This window comes from Pseudophryne corroboree, chromosome 3 (assembly GCF_028390025.1).
Source record: "Pseudophryne corroboree isolate aPseCor3 chromosome 3, aPseCor3.hap2, whole genome shotgun sequence".
NCBI classification, from domain to species: Eukaryota; Metazoa; Chordata; class Amphibia; order Anura; family Myobatrachidae; genus Pseudophryne; species Pseudophryne corroboree.
The window spans coordinates 710,696,282-710,715,594 of NC_086446.1; the positions used below are offsets into that span (position 1 = coordinate 710,696,282).

The following is a 19,313-nucleotide window of genomic DNA, read 5'->3' on the forward strand; positions in this document are numbered from 1 at the left end:
TCCACACTGAGATCATTCCTTTCCTTTCGTTTTTGTCCTCTGCTCTTCTTTTTCACATTGGATTGGATGATTGAACTACAGATGCAGCCATGCTTATCCATTCTGCGGCTGAGCTGCATTGGCACACGTGCTGCGCCAAGGTGCGGGTGCGACTTACTACGCTGAGCTGCAGCTTAGTGTGCTAGTCGTGGGCACACTTGCTACGTCTGAATTGCTGCAAATACGTCAAGCTGCAGGATTGATGAACATGGCTACAATATATATATATATATATATATATATATATATATATATATATATATACAAGGATATTTGGCAGCACTCCCAATTTACAAACCGCAACTTCCTGGTGCCTTCCTAAACCCGTGTAGCAACGGGTCATATATCACGTCCTGTCGGCGGCACTCCGGTATCACAAAGACACAACAGCAGGTTTAGCAGAAACAACAAGACAAAGTGATTAAAGCTTCCAAACGTTGTTTCTGCTAAACCTGCTGTTGTGTCTTTGTGATACCGGAGTGCCGCCGACAGGACGTGATAGATATATATATATATATATATATATATATATCTAGAGAAATATCTTAGTCCCTTCCAGTGGCTGTTTTTACCTATGGGCCCCTCCACAGGTAAAATCTGCTACCCAGCTTAGTATCAGTGAATCCAGACCCAGTCCGTGAGACTGCCTTCCTATTGGGAGATGTTTCCACCCTCCGGGACTGCCAGACCAGGCTGCGAATAGCAGAGAGCTGGCTTCTTGTAGGATGTCACTTCCTGCTTCGTCAGCCCTAGCCAGCTTCTATGGACTGCAGCTGATGCAGTCCATAGAAGCCAGGGTTTTGCGCATGCACAGTACTGTGAAGTGCTTGGTCCTGGAGTCTGTAAACCACATAATACAGGTGTGGGGACACAGGTGGCAGCAGGGACCAGGCAACAGGGACAAGGCGGCAGCAGCCCTCCTCCTCCACCCAGGTAGGAGCCATCGCTAGTCCCTTCCACATTTTTCCATTGTCCTTTAATTGACTCTGGAGCGCTTCATATCAGATATTTAATAGTACACTCAATGCAATGTTTATACAACCCAGAGACCTACAGTTGCTGTGGAAATAAAAGTCTCAGTAAGTACAGAATTCTGCTGCACTTGTAGAGCCACAGGTTGTCAATATGCCAATCCACAATCTCCAGTGTGTTCCTGCTGTGCTGCCAGTATTACTAAGCACTATTCACAGACCTCTGTGTACTGCTGGTATACTCCAAGTGCTGGAAATTACTACTGAGCACTCACACAGTCACAGTATGGGGGTAATTCCAAGTTGATCGCAGCAGGAATTCTGTTAGCAATTGGGCAAAACCATGTGCACTGCAGGGGAGGCAGATATAACATGTGCAGAGAGAGTTAGATTTGGGTCTGCTGTGTTCAACCTGCAATCTAATTTGCAGTGTAAAAATAAAGCAGCCAGTATTTACCCTGCACAGAAACAAAATAACCCACCCAAATCTAACTCTCTCTGCAAATGTTATATCTGCCCCCCCCCCTGCACTGCACATGGTTTTGCCCAACTGCTAAATAATTTCCTGCTGCGATCAACTTGGAATTAGCCCCCTAGTGCACATCATTACCAGCCTGCAGTACATGAAAGTATTACCTCAGCCTGCATAATTCTGTGTGCTCTCATTAATCCTGCACTTTCCTGCCTGTGGACTCATCCTGTATTCTACTGTACTATGGCCCTCATTCCAAGTTGATTGCACGCTAGCTATTTTTTGCAGAGCAGCGATCAGATAATCGCCGCCTCTAGGGGGAGTGTATTTTCGCTTTGCAAGTGTGCGATCGCTTGTGCAGCTGAGGGGGATGAAAAAGTTTTTTGCAGTTTCTGAGTAGGTCTGAACTTACTCAGCCCTGGCGATCACTTCAGCCTGTCCAGTCGCGGAATGGATGTCAGACACCCGCCCTGCAAACGCTTGTACACGCCTGCGTTTTCCCTACCACTCCCAGAAAACGGTCAGTTGACACCCATAAAGTAAACGCCCTCTTCCTGTCAATCTCCTTGCGATCGGTTGTGCGAATGGATTCGCCGCTAGAAGCCTTGCACAGCAACAAAGCTGTTTGTACCCATACGACGCGTGTGCGCATTGCGATGCATACGCATGCGCAGTAGTAACCTGATCGCTGCACTGCGAAAATCTGCAGCGTGCGATTAACTCAGAATGACCCCCTATGTTCAGTCTCTACAAGTATATTCCTGCATGCCTTAGTTACCACTGTCTGTTAAATATTATTGTTCAGCTCAAGTGTGTACTCCCATGGACAGTTCAAGTTACAGTCTGCTAATATCATTGTGCAGTACCTGTCTCAGCCTGCAGGCTTCCAATCATCATCTGCAGAGGGCACATATCCCAAGGGGTGTAGTATGAGTGACCGATGGACGTAATGCCGGTTGGCAGTATACCAACAGTAGCATCCGTCCATCATAATACCGACAGCCCCCAATTTAGCCGCCCAAACCTCACCTTTTCCCTGCCCTAAACCTCCCTTGTGGGTGCCTAAATCTAACCCTCCCCGGTGGTGCCTAAACCTAACCCTCCCTGGTGGTGCCTAAACCTAACCCTCCCCGGTGGTACCTAACCCTCCCCGGGGGTGGCTAACCCTAACCCTCCCTGGTGGTGCCTAACCCTAACCCTCCCCGGTGGTGCCTAACCCTAACCCTCCCCGGTGGTACCTAACCCTCCCCGGTGGTACCTAACCCTTCCCGGTGGTGGCTAACCCTAACCCTCCCCGGTGGTGCCTAACCCTAACCCTCCCCAGTGGTGCCTAACCCTAACCCTCCCCGGTGGTGGCTAACCCTAACCCTCCCCAGTGGTGCCTAACCCTAACCCTCCCCGGTGGTGGCTAACCCTAACCCTCCCCGGTGGTGCCTAACCCTAACCCTCCCCAGTGTTGCCTAACCCTAACCCTCCCCGGTGGTGGCTAACCCTAACCCTCCGCGGTGGTGCCTATCCCTAACCCTCCCCGGTGGTACCTAACCCTCCCCGGTGGTGGCTAACCCTAACCCTCCCCGGTGGTGCCTAACCCTAACCCTCCCCGGTGGTGCCTAACCCTGACCCTCCTGTCCCTGCTGCCTAAACCTAACCCTCCCTGCTTGGTGCCTAACCCACACCTCCCTTTCTATGTGCCTAACCCTCCCTCCCTGGTCCCTAACCCTAGCCTTCCCTTCTGCTGCCTAAACCTAACCTCCCCCCCCCCCCCCCCATCCCCCTGTGGCAGGACAACAGCGCGTCCCGCTGTCAAGACGATCGGACTGTCGGTATTTTTACACCGACATTCCGTCTGGTATCGGTATTTCAACATCGGGATTCTGTCCTCCCTTGGGATCCCGGCGTCGGTATATAGACCATCGGGAAGCTAACTGCTTTCCATCCCAAGCATGTTTAGACTGTCCATATTCCTTCCATATTGTTTCACTGGCACGTCACCTATTCACTCACTCCAGTTTAAACCAGACCTGCCCAGTATAGCTAGCCTGGAGCCCAAATCAAATCCCTAACCTGACAATCTTTTCATCTGATTCTCTCTATGACAGGAATTGAAAAAAAAGAATCCCACTAATCATGAATCATTATTGGATGACATCACACGCTGCATCCTCTGTGCCCAGAATATGTGTAATCTACCTGCATATAGCAGACAGGACATGATTCCCATAATAAATAATTCTGCTTCTTGTAATACAACATTCAATAAACAATATACAGATTATTAATGCTGGTGATTTTTGTATTATAAATATAAATAAATAAATAAATGCATAGTTTATGTCACAGGTTCTCAAACTTCCTTGAATCATGGCACCCATAAGCATCAGAATTTTTTTCATGGCACCCTGTTGAGAAATTCAGAAAACAATGTATATAAAATAATAATTCCAGAAATAGTAAAAAACAATTCTGGGAGTAACCATCACTCTTCTCGCAGTGGCGTGCGGTGAGGTCAGTGGCTGGTGAGGCACTACAGCCTAATGTCAGCCGAATCCTACTGATCACCCCTACTGCCGCCGAGCCAATGCCGCTTCTGCCCCTGAGCCCACAAATATGAATCAATAGACCATCGGTCAAACACGAGTGTTATTTAATAGAACTCGGTAATTTACTAAGAATTTGTATTCCAAATCACATCCGACATTAGCCAAACACTGCCGGGAAAGTATAGAATTCTTAAAAAATATGGAGCTTTCAAAGAGACCTGCTTTTTGCTGGCGTGTTGCGATAGTCATGCAGGGATCAGTGAGATCCATGCATGGTTATCTTTGGAAAAGGGTGTGAATGGTTTAAAAAAAAATGCGTTAGGTCCCCCCTCCTAATTATAACCAGCCTCGGGCTCTTTCAGCCAGTCCTGGTTGTTTAAATACTGGGAAAATATTAGACAGGGGTTCCCCGTATTTAGACAACCAGCACCGGGCTCTTAGTCCAGTCCTGGTTCCAAAAATACGGGGGGGTGGGGAAGAGGTAGGGGTCCCCTGTATTTTTAAAACCAGCACCGGGCTCCACTAGCCAGGGAGATAATGCCACAGCCGGGGGACACTCTTCTATTGGGCCCTGCGGCCCTGGCATTACCCCCCCAACTAGTCACCCCTGGAGGAGTGGTGACCCCTTAAATAAAGGGGTACCCCACTCCAGGCACCCAAGGGCCATGGGTGAAACCCGAGACTGTCCCCAGCACCCCTGGGCGGTGGGTGCCGGGCTGATAGCCATGTGTGTAAAAAAAAGAATATTGTTTTTGTTGTGGAATTACAAGGCCCAGCAAGCCTCCCCCGCTTGCTGGTGCTTGGATAACCACAAGTACCAGCATGCGGGGAAATAACGGGCTCGCTGGTACCTGTAGTTCTACAACAACAAAAATACCCAAATAAAAACACAACACACACACCGTGATAGTAAAAATTTATTAAAACACACTTTCACACTCACACGTACTTACCTACATCCCACGCCGGTCACGTCCACTTGTCCAGTAGAATCGCCAGGAGTAAACGCAGGATTTTCCTGGGGGGGTTTCCAGATATTTGTCAGAGGCAAACGCAGGATTTAAAGGTGGGAAAGGGTGGGTTCCACATACACATACATACACACCCTTAGAACACATACATATATATACACATATAGAACACAAAATTATAAACATGCACACATACATATACACTATACAAACACACCTGCATACAGTATACACACAAACACATACATTCTGTACATAAAAACATACACAAACACATAAAACACATAAACACCTACAGACACACATATAAACACACAAGAACACTTACATATGTGATCGGGATGCGGTCAAGATGCGTTCGGCCGGAATCCCGGCGGTCGAAATACTGAGGCCGGAATCCCGACCGCCACAATCCCAACATATTCTCCCTCCGTGGTTGTCCACGACACCCACAGTGGGAGAATATAATAGTGTGCCGAGCGTAGCGAGGCACCGTGCCCACAGCGTGGCGAGTGAAGCGAGCCTGCAAGGGGCTGTGTTCCGCTCGCCACCCCTGTCGGGATTGTGTGGCCGGGATTCCGGCGTCGGTATTTCGACCGCCGGGATTCCGGACGGCGGCATTTAGTACTGATCCCATGTGATCCCCTGACGTTGTATGCCTCATGCTGGTGCTGTCTGCTCAGTGATGGATATAAGAATAGTATAAAGATACAAATGTATCAGTTGGTGTCCACAGTGGATACAGTTACTCCAGATGGTTTAAAACATATACTTTGTTGCAACATGCAGATACTCAGAGTTATTTGTGACAGCAATTCAGCGAAAAGGTTATATCTGCTTTTGGTAACCCATATATCGTCACACCCCAGATATATTGGATCCTATTCAAGGATAGCCTCACAGGTTAATGGTGCAGCCTGCCACTGCTCACATGCAGTATTTTTTTTATGTAACTGCACACCCTTGGAGAATTTCAAATGTATACTTCCTGAGACGGGTGTGGTTCGTTTTATCGACAGTGCCTAGGTCGACAATGTTTAGGTCGACCACTATAGGTCGACAGTCACTAGGTCGACATGGATGGAAGGTCGACAGGGTTTCTAGGTCGACATGTGCTAGGTCGACAGGTCTAAAGGTCGTCATGAGTTTTTTTTTTGTTGTTTTCTTTGTAAAATGACCGGGATCCCAAATTAGCGCACCGCGTCCCCTCGCATGGCTTGCTTCGCTCGCCATGCTTCGGGCATGGTGCCTTCACTCCGCTACCACTTCTCTCGGCACACTTTACCGTTCCAATCGTAGTCCACATGGATCGTTAAGTATGAAAAAATAAAAAAAAATAAAATTAAAAAAAAAACTCATGTCGACCTTTAGACCTGTCGACCTAGCACATGTTGACCTAGAAACCCTGTCGACCTTCCATCCATGTCGACCTAGTGACTGTCGACCTATAGTGGTCGACCTAAACATTGTCGACCTAGGCACTGTCGATCTTCAGACCGGATCCCCCTGAGACTGCATCCAGTAACTTGTATAATTAAATAGTAAGTGCAATGATGCACTGTTGAGAAAACTCTGCCTCCTGTAGACTTCAAAAGCACCCCATCATTAATTATTATAATGTACTCTTCACCAAACCTCAGTAATGATTATAATATGCTCCCCACATATCAGTTATTAATATAATGTGCTCCTCACCCCTCCATCAGTAATAGTATAATGTGCTCCTCGCGCCACCACCACTTAGTAGTTATTATTATAATGTTCTCCTTACCCCATCAGTAGTGTGTGTGTGTGTGTGTGTGTGTGTGTGTGTGTGTGTGTGTTCTCATTGCTGCTTACCAAAATATGCTTCTGACACACCCCTTCCATTGTTTCTCTGTTCTTGTGTTTCTTAACTCCCTTTCTGTACAGTATGTTCTGTAATGTGCCCCCCCCCCCCCCCCCCCCCCACATCCCCCCCACTGTGCCCATCAGTAAAAACGTACTTTGAAAACCCATCAAGATCCTTGAGCTGATGTGACCTGCACACTGAAGTCCTGGAAGATTCTATTCACAAAAAGCCTGGGCAAATCACTGCCAGGGAGCTCTGCATAACACACGGCACGGATATATTGGGGAAGATGGAGATGTGTGATCCGGGTAAGAAGCTCCGGATGAGTGTCACTGTGGAGGAGGAGGGGGGCACTGGGAGGGGGGTGATCAGGATGGATAAAGACGCAGGTACCCCTGCCCCGCAGCAGTGAAGTATTGTGAACTATTTTTGTTATTAAATATAGCCCATGGACACTGAGACTGTGAGGGGTTTGGGGAATATCTGAGCCTCCATCTCTTACCCAAGTGCCGCTCTCTACTCCGGCTCCCCTGGCAGACAGCGTCACCTCTGCATCCCTGTGCAGGAGCAGGCAACCAGCGAAGATATGGACCTGCATAACCCTACTCCAAGCCTCTGCCACAGCGACTCCTCTTCAGGGCACATGTCCTGACTCCCTCTATGACCGAACCAGCTACACGATCAGTGGCAAACGCAGGATTTGCATGTGGGGGTTTCCAGAACTGGGCGGAGCCAATCACGGGGGTGGGGACTGAGGTGACCCAGTATATGCTGGGTCCGTAAAACTAGTGTGTCTGTGTGTGTGTATGTGTATATATATATATCTACACATATATATATATACACACACACACACACACACACATACATATACACATATACATAGCATATTAAACATGACACCCGACGTGCATCGCGTTAAGCGCGATGACGTCATCAGACTGCGCCACAGCTGACGGGAGATTGCCGCCCGACGGACTCCGGCGGTAGGCGGTCCCCGCTCCGGCCCGCGCAACATGCACTAGTGGTGAGGGGATATAAGGTGAGTGCTTTTATGTATGTGTGTGTATGTCTTGAGAAAAATGTATTAAATTGAAACGTTGACAGCTACCAAGGGCTCCCATTCAATTTGCTTATCAGCGTCTGAGTGCCGTACTATCCAGCTTCCATTTACATCTTCCAGCCCGTGGAGGACCAGTAAGGGCACCGGACCAAATTGTCATCACCACCAGTGAGTGCCAGATCATCATACAAAATATATATATATATATACACACACACACACACACACACACACACACACACACACATATACATAGCATATTAAACATGCATACATATATATATATATATATATGTACACACACATACAGTACACATATATATACACATGTATATATATATCATATGTGTGTGTGTTTATATGTATGTATGTATGTATATACATGTGTATATATGTATGCACATGGATATATATGTACTATAATTAAAATAAAGTAAACTTTTATTGCACTTACAAGTGTCACCAGGAAGACAGCAGGCTGCAGAGGACGCTAGACAGTCATTAATAATACTCATGCAGCTAAAAAAAAAAAAAAAAAAAAAAAAAAAAAATTTTTTTTTTTTTAGTGGAGGGGGGTTTCTGGGTACTCGGAAACCCCCCCTGGGTGCGCCACTGACGATGGTAGTTACAAGGGAGCGGGAGCGCCACTGAAGCTGATCAGTGCTCCGCTCTTCTCAGTCCTTTGTCAGACTAGTAACAGAGTGGGAGCTTTGAGTACTGGGATAATGGAGCAGAGGAGAAGTGTCCCTTCAGGTCTTGGTGCCCTGCTGCAGGCGCCTTCGTTGTCTCCGGGGGTTCCCCCACTGTTGAGACAGAGACACAGCTGTCTCCGTCTCTAAAAAGCAAATTAAGTCCATCAGGGGGGGTATCTGTGCAACCAGAAACCCCCCTTGCGTGCGCTACTTGGGCCGGTACCTGTAGCACATGAAAATAAAATTATACTTACATATAATCTAGTGAAGCTCGGTCCTGTTCGGAGGGAGAGAGAGAGAGAGAGAGATTTCCAGTGCTCACCGTCTAAATTCTCCTCACCGCGGCCACTGATTCCTCCGCTCTCCACAGCTTAGTCAGTGCTGGCCGCCCCGGAACCAAACACGTGCTGCGCCTGTCTCCTGTAGCCGAGTCCTGTAGCCGGAAAGTGTCCTCCTCTACTCACGCACTGCCCAATCGCAGCTTCAAAGCGGCACTTCAAGTAGGTGCCGCTTATAGTGATTTTTTTCAATGGCTTTCACCTTTCAAATCCCTGGCCCTGCCTTCCGCTACCAGCCCTTACACAGTGACAGTGGGCCCTTACACAGTGACAGTGGGAGGCACTGACAGCGCTGCCTCACAAACACTTAGAGGACCGCTTTTACAAAGGTAATAATTACTAAAATAATACAAAAGCTAAAGCAGATACTTATGACACATGGGGTATATGCAATAGCGGGCGAATCGCGTCATTTAATCCGCCCCTGTATAATTCGCCCGCTATCGCCAGCCGCAGCCCTGTCGCCGGGACCCTGAATTCACCATATTCAATGTATAACTGATTCGACCCACCCCCAGGCGGATTACGGCCAATTGGCGAGTAGTGGGAGTACTGAATTCGCCTTCCCGCCGAAAGCAGCCCTTTATTAGGGCTTGTTTGCTGCGTGCTCTGCAGCCATTTTGTGAACCTGCAGAGAGGTGTGAGGAGGTGCAGAGCTAGCAATTTGGTTGTTTGCTGTGGATATCGTTTGGACACCCCAGCAGGCTTTATTCCAGGACAGTCAGGAGGATTCCTGTTACCCGGAGGAGAGCCATTTTAGGAGCTTTTACTACATTTGTAGGTAAGTACCACATGTGTGTCTGGTGTTGCATGTATGTGTTTGTGTAGTGGGGGTTGCCATGAGGTGTACATGGGGTGTTTGTGTATGTGTGCAGGTATGTGTATAGCCCCTTGCTTGTGTTGCTGCATTTTTTGGGGGAGACTTGTGTTTTGGGGTAGTTTTTCACGTTTTTTTTTTATTCTTAAATTGACTTTTTTGGGTCTTCTATTAGCATTGGTGTACCTCCTGAGTGTGTTGGGATGCTTTCTGGCCATTTTGGGGTGATTTGGAGCAAGTTTAGTCGACAGCCTGGTCGACCTGTGCTGTAGACTGTTTGGCAAACATGTGTTTTCCCGCCTAATTTTGCTGTGGTGTTCCTCCTGAGTGTGCTGGGATGCTTTCTGGCCATTTTGGGGTGATTTGGAGCAAGTTTAGTCGACAGCCTGGTCGACCTGTGCTGTAGACTGTTTGGCAAACATGTGTTTTCCCGCCTAATTTTGCTGTGGTGTACCTCCTGAGTGTGTTGGGATGCTTTCTGGCCATTTTGGGGTGATTTGGAGCAAGTTTAGTCGACAGCCTGGTCGACCTGTGCTGTCGGCAGTTTGGCAAACATGTGTTTTCCCGCCTAATTTTGCTGTGGTGTTCCTCCTGAGTGTGCTGGGATGCTTTCTGGCCATTTTGGGGTGATTTGGAGCAAGTTTAGTCGACAGCCTGGTCAACCTGTGCCGTAGACTGTTTGGCAAACATGTGTTTTCCCGCCTAATTTTGCTGTGGTGTTCCTCCTGAGTGTGCTGGGATGCTTTCTGGCCATTTTGGGGTGATTTGGAGCAAGTTTAGTCGACAGCCTGGTCGACCTGTGCTGTAGACTGTTTGGCAAACATGTGTTTTCCCGCCTAATTTTGCTGTGGTGTACCTCCTGAGTGTGTTGGGGTGCTTTCTGGCCATTTTGGGGTGATTTGGAGCAAGTTTAGTCGACAGCCTGGTCGACCTGTGCTGTAGACTGTTTGGCAAACATGTGTTTTCCCGCCTAATTTTGCTGTGGTGTTCCTCCTGAGTGTGCTGGGATGCTTTCTGGCCATTTTGGGGTGATTTGGAGCAAGTTTAGTCGACAGCCTGGTCGACCTGTGCTGTAGACTGTTTGGCAAACATGTGTTTTCCCGCCTAATTTTGCTGTGGTGTACCTCCTGAGTGTGTTGGGATGCTTTCTGGCCATTTTGGGGTGATTTGGAGCAAGTTTAGTCGACAGCCTGGTCGACCTGTGCTGTCGGCAGTTTGGCAAACATGTGTTTTCCCGCCTAATTTTGCTGTGGTGTTCCTCCTGAGTGTGCTGGGATGCTTTCTGGCCATTTTGGGGTGATTTGGAGCAAGTTTAGTCGACAGCCTGGTCGACCTGTGCTGTAGACTGTTTGGCAAACATGTGTTTTCCCGCCTAATTTTGCTGTGGTGTACCTCCTGAGTGTGTTGGGATGCTTTCTGGCCATTTTGGGGTGATTTGGAGCAAGTTTAGTCGACAGCCTGGTCGACCTGTGTTGTCGGCAGTTTGGCAAACATGTGTTTTCCCGCCTAATTTTGCTGTGGTGTACCTCCTGAGTGTGTTGGGATGCTTTCTGGCCATTTTGGGGTGATTTGGAGCAAGTTTAGTCGACAGTGTGGGTCAGCCATTTTGTGTGGGTCAGCCATTTTGTGTGGGTCAGCCATTTATACATGTATGTATGTATGTATGTATGTTTATTTTATTTTTATTTTATTTTATAACAGAGATGTCAAAGGACAAGCAGACCCGATCCGCCCCTTCCCCCACCCCCTCGGATCTATCCCTTCATAGCAACGAGGAGTGGGAGCCAACCCAGGAGGCGGATACGACCGCCCAGGCATGTAGTGACCAGCCGCGGTCGTCAAGGGCCCATGAGAAGTCCAAGAAAAAGCCTAGTAGAAAGGTACTAACCACACCTGCAGACACAATTAGCATCAAACTTTCTTTACTGTAGTTTGCGCAATGCCATGCACACCTACTGGAATATGTGCGCAATGCCAGGGATACTGACACTCACAGGTACATACCGATCTTATTATTATTTATTTTTATTTTTTTTAATCCCTAAAGGCAAGAAGCCAGCCAGAGGAGCAGTCGGAGGAGGAAGCCTCTGGTGAAGATGCAGGACAGAAAAAGGTGCGTGGACCCAGATACACTGAGGCGTAAAACTGTACCCTAGTGGATTGCGTCGACAGGTCCTACGACGTTTTGTATGGACCAAGGGCACAGACAACAGCAGCTAGGACAAAGCGAAGCATCTGGGAATCCATTGCGAGTCAAGTCACTGCAATATCTGGAAACCGCCGGAGCACCAGAAATTGCTTGAAGCGGTACAGTGATTGCCGCAGACAGACCAAGAAGAAGATGGGGATTCAGCGCCGACATGAGACAGCTACGGGAGGTGGCCCGGCTCTCAACCTGAAGTGGCTACCCTGGGAGGATGTTATTAGAAGGCGCATGAACCCTGCCATGGTCGAAGGAGTTCGCGGAGGTGTGGACTCTAGCCGTCCTGCTGGCTTTCCCGAGGAGGAAGAACCGCCCAGAAGACGGAAGAAGGCGGGAGATAAGCCGTCCAAAAGGAGGTCTGATGGTAAGAATACATTCACATGAGCTGTACTTCCCTTTAAAATGTTTGTATGTGCTAAATGTGTTTTTTTTTTTTTTTTTTTTCAGACAGGCCTGCCCAGAGGACATCACCTGCGCACAGGACATCGCCAGCGCACGGACCGTCACCTGTGCAGCAGGCATCGGCAGCAGCGCGCGGACCATCAACTGCGCCGCAAGCATCGCGAGCACACAGATCGTCACCTGTGCGCCACAGTTCGTCATCGCGCAGTTTGTCACCTGTGCACCAGACGACGTCGGCGCACAGACTCTCACCTGTGCGCCAGACACCGTCGGCGACCACACCACAAGATGGGCGCCAAACTACAGCTCCTGCGCGCAGGCCATCACCAGATCGTCGTCTCTCCAGGAGCTCTGGGACTGTGACTGAAGAGCCTCAAGACACAACCCTTGTGGACCCATCACCCGATCTGTTTGAGTCTACAGGGTTAACAGACGAAGCTTTTCTTGGGTTTGAGGACAGCCGTGCAGACGTATCCAGCCAGACCCTTGAAAAGTCTTCCGAAACGAGGACAAGTGGAGCTCCTGGAGCAGCGGCATCACAGGATGGAGAAGGTTTGTATTTATTTTGTGTGTGTGGGAGGGTGGAGGGGGGGGGGGGGGTCAGCAGTTGTGTAAAGTTTATTAACTTTCCCAAAAAAATTATTTTGCAAACAGTGGTGCCACGAACCAGCAGCGGACTAGCTTCGGGGATTGGTTCCTACTTCAGGCCGGATCTCCTACAGGAGTCGTCAGAGGATGACGAGGTGGAAGTGCAGGAGGCTCCAGTTACTACATCCCTGCGTGAGTAAATTGAATTGTGAGCCTTCAAAAAAATGTATGATGAATGTGTATAATATTGTCTAATTTTCTTTTCAGCTGCCCAAATCCAAGTTGTGGCAGACATCCAGGAAGGGCAGAATCCCTCAACTGTTCAGAGGGTTCACACCCTGGCATCAGAGATTGGGACACGCCAGGATACATACACAAATGTCGTGGGAAGCAGACTGGACAACATTGAGAGGACAATGAAGAAAATGGCAAACAGTCTGCTTGAACTGCAAAAGACTCTTTCCGACAGCACGGCCACAATACTACAGGTCAGAATGCAAGATCATAGGGAGAGTATGACCGTACTTAACATTCTGGCCGAATCCATGACCCGGCTCGTGGACAACACTGCATGTCTGGTAGCAAGCAATAAAAACATGTCGGAGAGTCATCGACACTCCTCATCCAGCCAACAGGTCATCGCAACCACACTGCAGATGATCTATGATAAGCTCCCAGGAACAGCTAATCAACACGCTGGTGATCCACCATATCCGCCGTCGCAAACCACAAGGACGCCTCGTACCCTTCGTCAAGTCCCATCCCAGTACAGACAGTCACAGATGTACCAGGGATATACAGGGATGTACCCCACCCCCCAGATGCCTCCACCACCGGCCACACAATCTTCAGCAGCATGGGCACAGAGGACCAGTCACCATACTCCCCAGCCTCCCAGGACATCCACGCCCTATCAGGGGGAAGAAGAGGATCCGGACAGACTTCCACCATAAACCCGGTCGTATTGTTTTATTTATTTACAAATGTTTTTCGTGTATCCCTTTCTTCCCCTCCCATTAGTTTTTTTTTTTTCTTACTATTGTTTTCTGTGTTGGGCTTCCCCACCCGTGACCGGGTACTACCAAGGAGCTTTGTGTAGGCATACATGCGCGGGCATGTATGCGGGCGCGTGTGGTAACGGATGAAAGCTCCTTGTGGCTACGTGTATGATGGGCCAAAGAGCTATTCTGATACCACTTTTTTCTTCCAAAAATCCTTTTTGTAATGGTGTACAGTAGGCTTTAATTGTGTGAATTTACTATTCACTAGTCTGTGTTTTTGTCTTCTTCATAGGATTGGTGGGGAAAAATGAAGTGGACGGCATAAGTTTGTGTTGTGCGTACCAAGGTGAGTAGAACCATGTTTCATTCAAGAAAATTTGAACCGCATGCCTCTGTAGAACCACACAGTCCAGCAATGGGTCATGCTGGGCTGTGTTGTTCCACAAATGTTAGCGTGTCAAAGTGCTGACCACTGACGCCACTCTTTCACTTTGAACCGCATGCCTCTGTAGAACCACACAGTCCAGCAATGGGTCATGCTGGGCTGTGTTGTTCCACAAATGTTAGCGTGTCAAAGTGCTGACCACTGACGCCACTCTTTCACTTTGAACTGCATGCCTCTGTAGAACCACACAGTCCAGCAATGGGTCATGCTGGGCTGTGTTGTTCCACAAATGTTAGCGTGTCAAAGTGCTGACCACTGACGCCACTCTTTCACTTTGAACCGCATGCCTCTGTAGAACCACACAGTCCAGCAATGGGTCATGCTGGGCTGTGTTGTTCCACAAATGTTAGCGTGTCAAAGTGCTGACCACTGACGCCACTCTTTCACTTTGAACCGCATGCCTCTGTAGAACCACACAGTCCAGCAATGGGTCATGCTGGGCTGTGTTGTTCCACAAATGTTAGCGTGTCAAAGTGCTGACCACTGACGCCACTCTTTCACTTTGAACCGCATGCCTCTGTAGAACCACACAGTCCAGCAATGGGTCATGCTGGGCTGTGTTGTTCCACAAATGTTAGCGTGTCAAAGTGCTGACCACTGACGCCACTCTTTCACTTTGAACCGCATGCCTCTGTAGAACCACACAGTCCAGCAATGGGTCATGCTGGGCTGTGTTGTTCCACAAATGTTAGCGTGTCAAAGTGCTGACCACTGACGCCACTCTTTCACTTTGAACCGCATGCCTCTGTAGAACCACACAGTCCAGCAATGGGTCATGCTGGGCTGTGTTGTTCCACAAATGTTAGCGTGTCAAAGTGCTGACCACTGACGCCACTCTTTCACTTTGAACCGCATGCCTCTGTAGAACCACACAGTCCAGCAATGGGTCATGCTGGGCTGTGTTGTTCCACAAATGTTAGCGTGTCAAAGTGCTGACCACTGACGCCACTCTTTCACTTTGAACCGCATGCCTCTGTAGAACCACACAGTCCAGCAATGGGTCATGCTGGGCTGTGTTGTTCCACAAATGTTAGCGTGTCAAAGTGCTGACCACTGACGCCACTCTTTCACTTTGAACCGCATGCCTCTGTAGAACCACACAGTCCAGCAATGGGTCATGCTGGGCTGTGTTGTTCCACAAATGTTAGCGTGTCAAAGTGCTGACCACTGACGCCACTCTTTCACTTTGAACCGCATGCCTCTGTAGAACCACACAGTCCAGCAATGGGTCATGCTGGGCTGTGTTGTTCCACCAATTTTTAGTGAAAATAAATGAACATGAGTTTAGTGTGTCTTTACTTTAATATACTTTTTTTTCTTTTCCCCACAGATATCTATATACACAAGAAAAGAACGTAAAGAAGAACAAACTACTTTTTTGTTTTAATTAACCTTCAAACTTTATTAAAAATTTTTCTTCAATAAACTTTTAAAAATAGAAGTTTCCTGTGGTTTTTATTAAAATTTGTAATGCATTTGAATTGTACGTAAGTAGATTGCCCAGGGAACATCAAGGGAACTGTCTCTTCACATCCACACCACTTAGGAAGGATACACCGGAAGACCTGTGGAAGAGAAAAGTATGAGCTTCCAGATATGGGTGATAGTGTCACCCTGGGGCTGGAAAAAGAGGTACATACAACAGTCCACACAACACAAGCGGGTTGCAGCGGCCCAAATTCAACCCTCCTGCACTTGCATCACTACACATCCAAACATTCCCTAGCATTGCTGTTTCAGGGAATGCTTGGATGTGCAGTCTTGCAAATGCCGGAGGGCTGCACTTTGGACATGCCGGGGTGATTTTGGACAAGGGAGTTTTGGGCAATACATCTCACCTGAGGGGGGGTTGTCTGCTACATGGCGGAGGGTCAGGTCCACATCACCAGTAGGGTCACCCATGGAACATCAGGTGAAATGTCGTGTCTCCTCACATCCACGCCACTTGGGAAGATACATCGCAGGACCTGTGGAAGAGAAAAGTTTGAGCATCCAGATATGGGTGATAGTGTCACCCTGGGACTGGAAAAAGAGGTACATACAACAGTCCACACAACACAAGCGGGTTGCAGCGGCCCAAATGCAACCCTCCTGCACTTGCATCACTACACATCCAAACATTCCCTAGCATTGCTGTTTCAGGGAATGTTTGGATGTGCAGTCTTGCAAATGCCGGAGGGCTGCACTTTGGACATGCCGGGGTGATTTTGGACAAGGGAGTTTTGGGCAATACATCTCACCTGAGGGGGGGTTGTCTGCTACATGGCGGAGGGTCAGGTCCACATCACCAGTAGGGTCACCCATGGAACATCAGGTGAAATGTCGTGTCTCCTCACATCCACGCCACTTGGGAAGATACATCGCAGGACCTGTGGAAGAGAAAAGTTTGAGCATCCAGATATGGGTGATAGTGTCACCCTGGGGCTGGAAAAAGAGGTACATACAACAGTCCACACAACACAAGCGGGTTGCAGCGGCCCAAATGCAACCCTCCTGCACTTGCATCACTACACATCCAAACATTCCCTAGCATTGCTGTTTCAGGGAATGCTTGGATGTGCAGTCTTGCAAATGCCGGAGGGCTGCACTTTGGACATGCCGGGGTGATTTTGGACAAGGGAGTTTTGGGCAATACATCTCACCTGAGGGGGGGTTGTCTGCTACATGGCGGAGGGTCAGGTCCACATCACCAGTAGGGTCACCCATGGAACATCAGGTGAAATGTCGTGTCTCCTCACATCCACGCCACTTGGGAAGATACATCGCAGGACCTGTGGAAGAGAAAAGTTTGAGCATCCAGATATGGGTGATAGTGTCACCCTGGGGCTGGAAAAAGAGGTACATACAACAGTCCACACAACACAAGCGGGTTGCAGCGGCCCAAATGCAACCCTCCTGCACTTGCATCACTACACATCCAAACATTCCCTAGCATTGCTGTTTCAGGGAATGCTTGGATGTGCAGTCTTGCAAATGCCGGAGGGCTGCACTTTGGACATGCCGGGGTGATTTTGGACAAGGGAGTTTTGGGCAATACATCTCACCTGAGGGGGGGTTGTCTGCTACATGGCGGAGGGTCAGGTCCACATCACCAGTAGGTTCACCCATGGTAGAGTTGGATAAAAGGATCAAATATTTGCGGGAACCCAACAACAGGATAAAACGGGGTAACGAACTGTACAAACATGGCCTGGGGATATACATCAACAGGATGTAAAACTCTGAAATACATAAATGAAGAGGTTTTTTTAAAAATATTCCAATGTCAGTTTACACGATAATACAAATGTCAGTATACTCACAGGCAACTGCAAAATAATTTTGGATCAATGTCCGCCGGGAATCCTCTCCTTCGTCCATACCCACCGGTAGAGCAGAAGACCGGTTCCCGCGTCGGAAAGCACTGCGACGAAGAGTCACCGGCAAACGGTTTGCGACACATATGTTGTGTAAAATACAACATGCATTTACCATGCCGCAAACCTTCGACGGTGAGTACAAAAGAGCACCGCCGGAAGTGTCTAAACATCGAAACCGGCTTTTAAGTACACCGAAGGCACGCTCAATTACTCCCCTCGATGCAATGTGTGTCTCTTGGTAACGTTTTTCTGCTCTACCAACAGGATTAGACAATGGGGTCAACAGCCACGGTTTGTTTGGATAACCCGCATCGCCTATAGAAAATATAAAAAAAATGTTAGGTACTTGTAAAAAATAATAAAAAATAATAATAATAAAATAATAAAAAAATAAAAAAATGAAAATACATACCTAACAGCCAGCCACCAGGCATGTTTCCTGTTTCAAACTTGTCAAACAGCGATGACTGGCTTAGGATGAAGGAGTCGTGAGATGATCCAGGAAATCCCACAAAAATGTTCAAAAATCTCATGTTTACATCACAGACCGCCTGCACGTTCAGGGATTGGAACTGTTTTCGGTTCCGAAAACATTCCTCTGAATTCCGTGGCGGTCTGATCTGCACGTGGGTACAGTCAATCGCGCCCAGCACATTGGGAAATTTGTATTTGTTGAAAAAGCCTAATTTGATCTCACGACATTCGCTGTCCGTCTCTGGAAATGTGATGTACTGGATCGTCAATTTGCGGAAAGCCCTAATGACCTGGGTTATACAGCGCGACAGTGTCGACTGTGAAAAACCGCATGTTTGAGACAGTGTAGGCTGGAATGTGCCTGACGCCAAAAAATGTAACGTCCCCAGCAGTTTCTGAAAACCGCTGATTGCACGATTTGTCCGTGCCCGAGGTTCCAAGTCGGCCTCCAACAGAGCGTACAGCGAATATATGTCGCGAGTCGATAAGCGATAATTTTGTATCACCTCGAACTCGCTGAGATCCTCCAGTTCACGCCTAGTGCGATACTGGCGTGGACGTGGAAATGAAACCCGCAATACTGGCTCACCCAATGCAGACATTTGCTGACCTGGATCCTGATGTTCATCAGCACTTTCTTCCTCCATCATGCTTGCAGCCAGCATGAACATCACAATCTGGTCAGAAAAAGGCTCCATCATTGTAGTCAGTACAAAAATAGGAATGTGTTTTAAAACGCAGGAATTTTCCTAAAAAAACGATTCCACAGAGCTGACTGTAAAATGGCTCCTTCTCCCTGTAGTCTCAAACCTGGGAGTGAGGAGATAGGAGGGGCTTTGCAGAAGTGTATCCTGGGAAAAACTGTGGAATCATGGGTAAATTTCCCTCAGGAGATTGAAGAAAAAAATATTCCTTTAAAAAAATCAATTAAATAATACTTGTGAAGCAAAAAAAGACAAACCAAGTAGATAATCCTTTCAAATATAAATAGATATGCTACTAGCAATCCTCAAATATCCAAAAAAAACATGTACTAAATTTTTTTTTTTAGATCCCGCCAGTCAACTGAGGCGGACTAAAATAGGCGAATTTGCGGTCGAAAAGCAC

The 19,313-nt window shown here is 48.0% G+C and overlaps 2 protein-coding genes and 1 long non-coding RNA gene across 4 annotated transcripts in view; 2 read left to right on the plus strand and 1 right to left on the minus strand.

Moving 5' to 3' along the window:
* LOC135056667 (alpha-2-macroglobulin-like) overlaps nucleotides 1–3,757 on the plus strand; it is a 502,865-nt gene extending 499,108 nt beyond the window's left edge. For both annotated transcript variants that reach the window (XM_063962110.1, XM_063962111.1), the window contains one exon: nucleotides 3,582–3,757. In XM_063962110.1, coding sequence (XP_063818180.1) covers nucleotides 3,582–3,607 — 26 coding nt within the window. In that variant the 3' untranslated portion in view covers nucleotides 3,608–3,757. The remainder of the gene's footprint in view (nucleotides 1–3,581) is intronic.
* An 8,145-nt stretch (nucleotides 3,758–11,902) lies between these two features.
* LOC135056669 (uncharacterized) lies at nucleotides 11,903–15,814 on the plus strand. Its single transcript, XM_063962112.1, has 5 exons — nucleotides 11,903–12,301; nucleotides 12,385–12,891; nucleotides 12,994–13,119; nucleotides 13,195–14,274; nucleotides 15,704–15,814. Exons 1-4 carry the CDS (start codon nucleotides 12,076–12,078, stop codon nucleotides 13,878–13,880), a joined length of 1,545 nt encoding a protein of 514 aa, XP_063818182.1. The 5' UTR covers nucleotides 11,903–12,075; the 3' UTR covers nucleotides 13,881–14,274; nucleotides 15,704–15,814.
* A 1,578-nt stretch (nucleotides 15,815–17,392) lies between these two features.
* LOC135058191 (uncharacterized) lies at nucleotides 17,393–18,292 on the minus strand. The gene is made up of 3 exons (XR_010244666.1): nucleotides 18,145–18,292; nucleotides 17,676–18,047; nucleotides 17,393–17,594 (listed from the first exon to the last, which is right to left on the minus strand). It is a non-coding gene; the product is annotated as an uncharacterized LOC135058191 (long non-coding RNA).
* Nucleotides 18,293–19,313: the final 1,021 nt, after the last annotated feature.

Bases quoted from the DNA above. Each gene is read 5' to 3' on its own strand.
- LOC135056669 (XM_063962112.1), top strand. From the start codon at position 12,076: ATGGGGATTCAGCGCCGACATGAGACAGCTACGGGAGGTGGCCCGGCT. The intron at 12,302-12,384 runs GTAAGAATACAT...TTTTTTTTTCAG, and splicing joins GTCCAAAAGGAGGTCTGATG to ACAGGCCTGCCCAGAGGACA. The intron at 13,120-13,194 runs GTGAGTAAATTG...TTTTCTTTTCAG, and splicing joins TCCAGTTACTACATCCCTGC to CTGCCCAAATCCAAGTTGTG.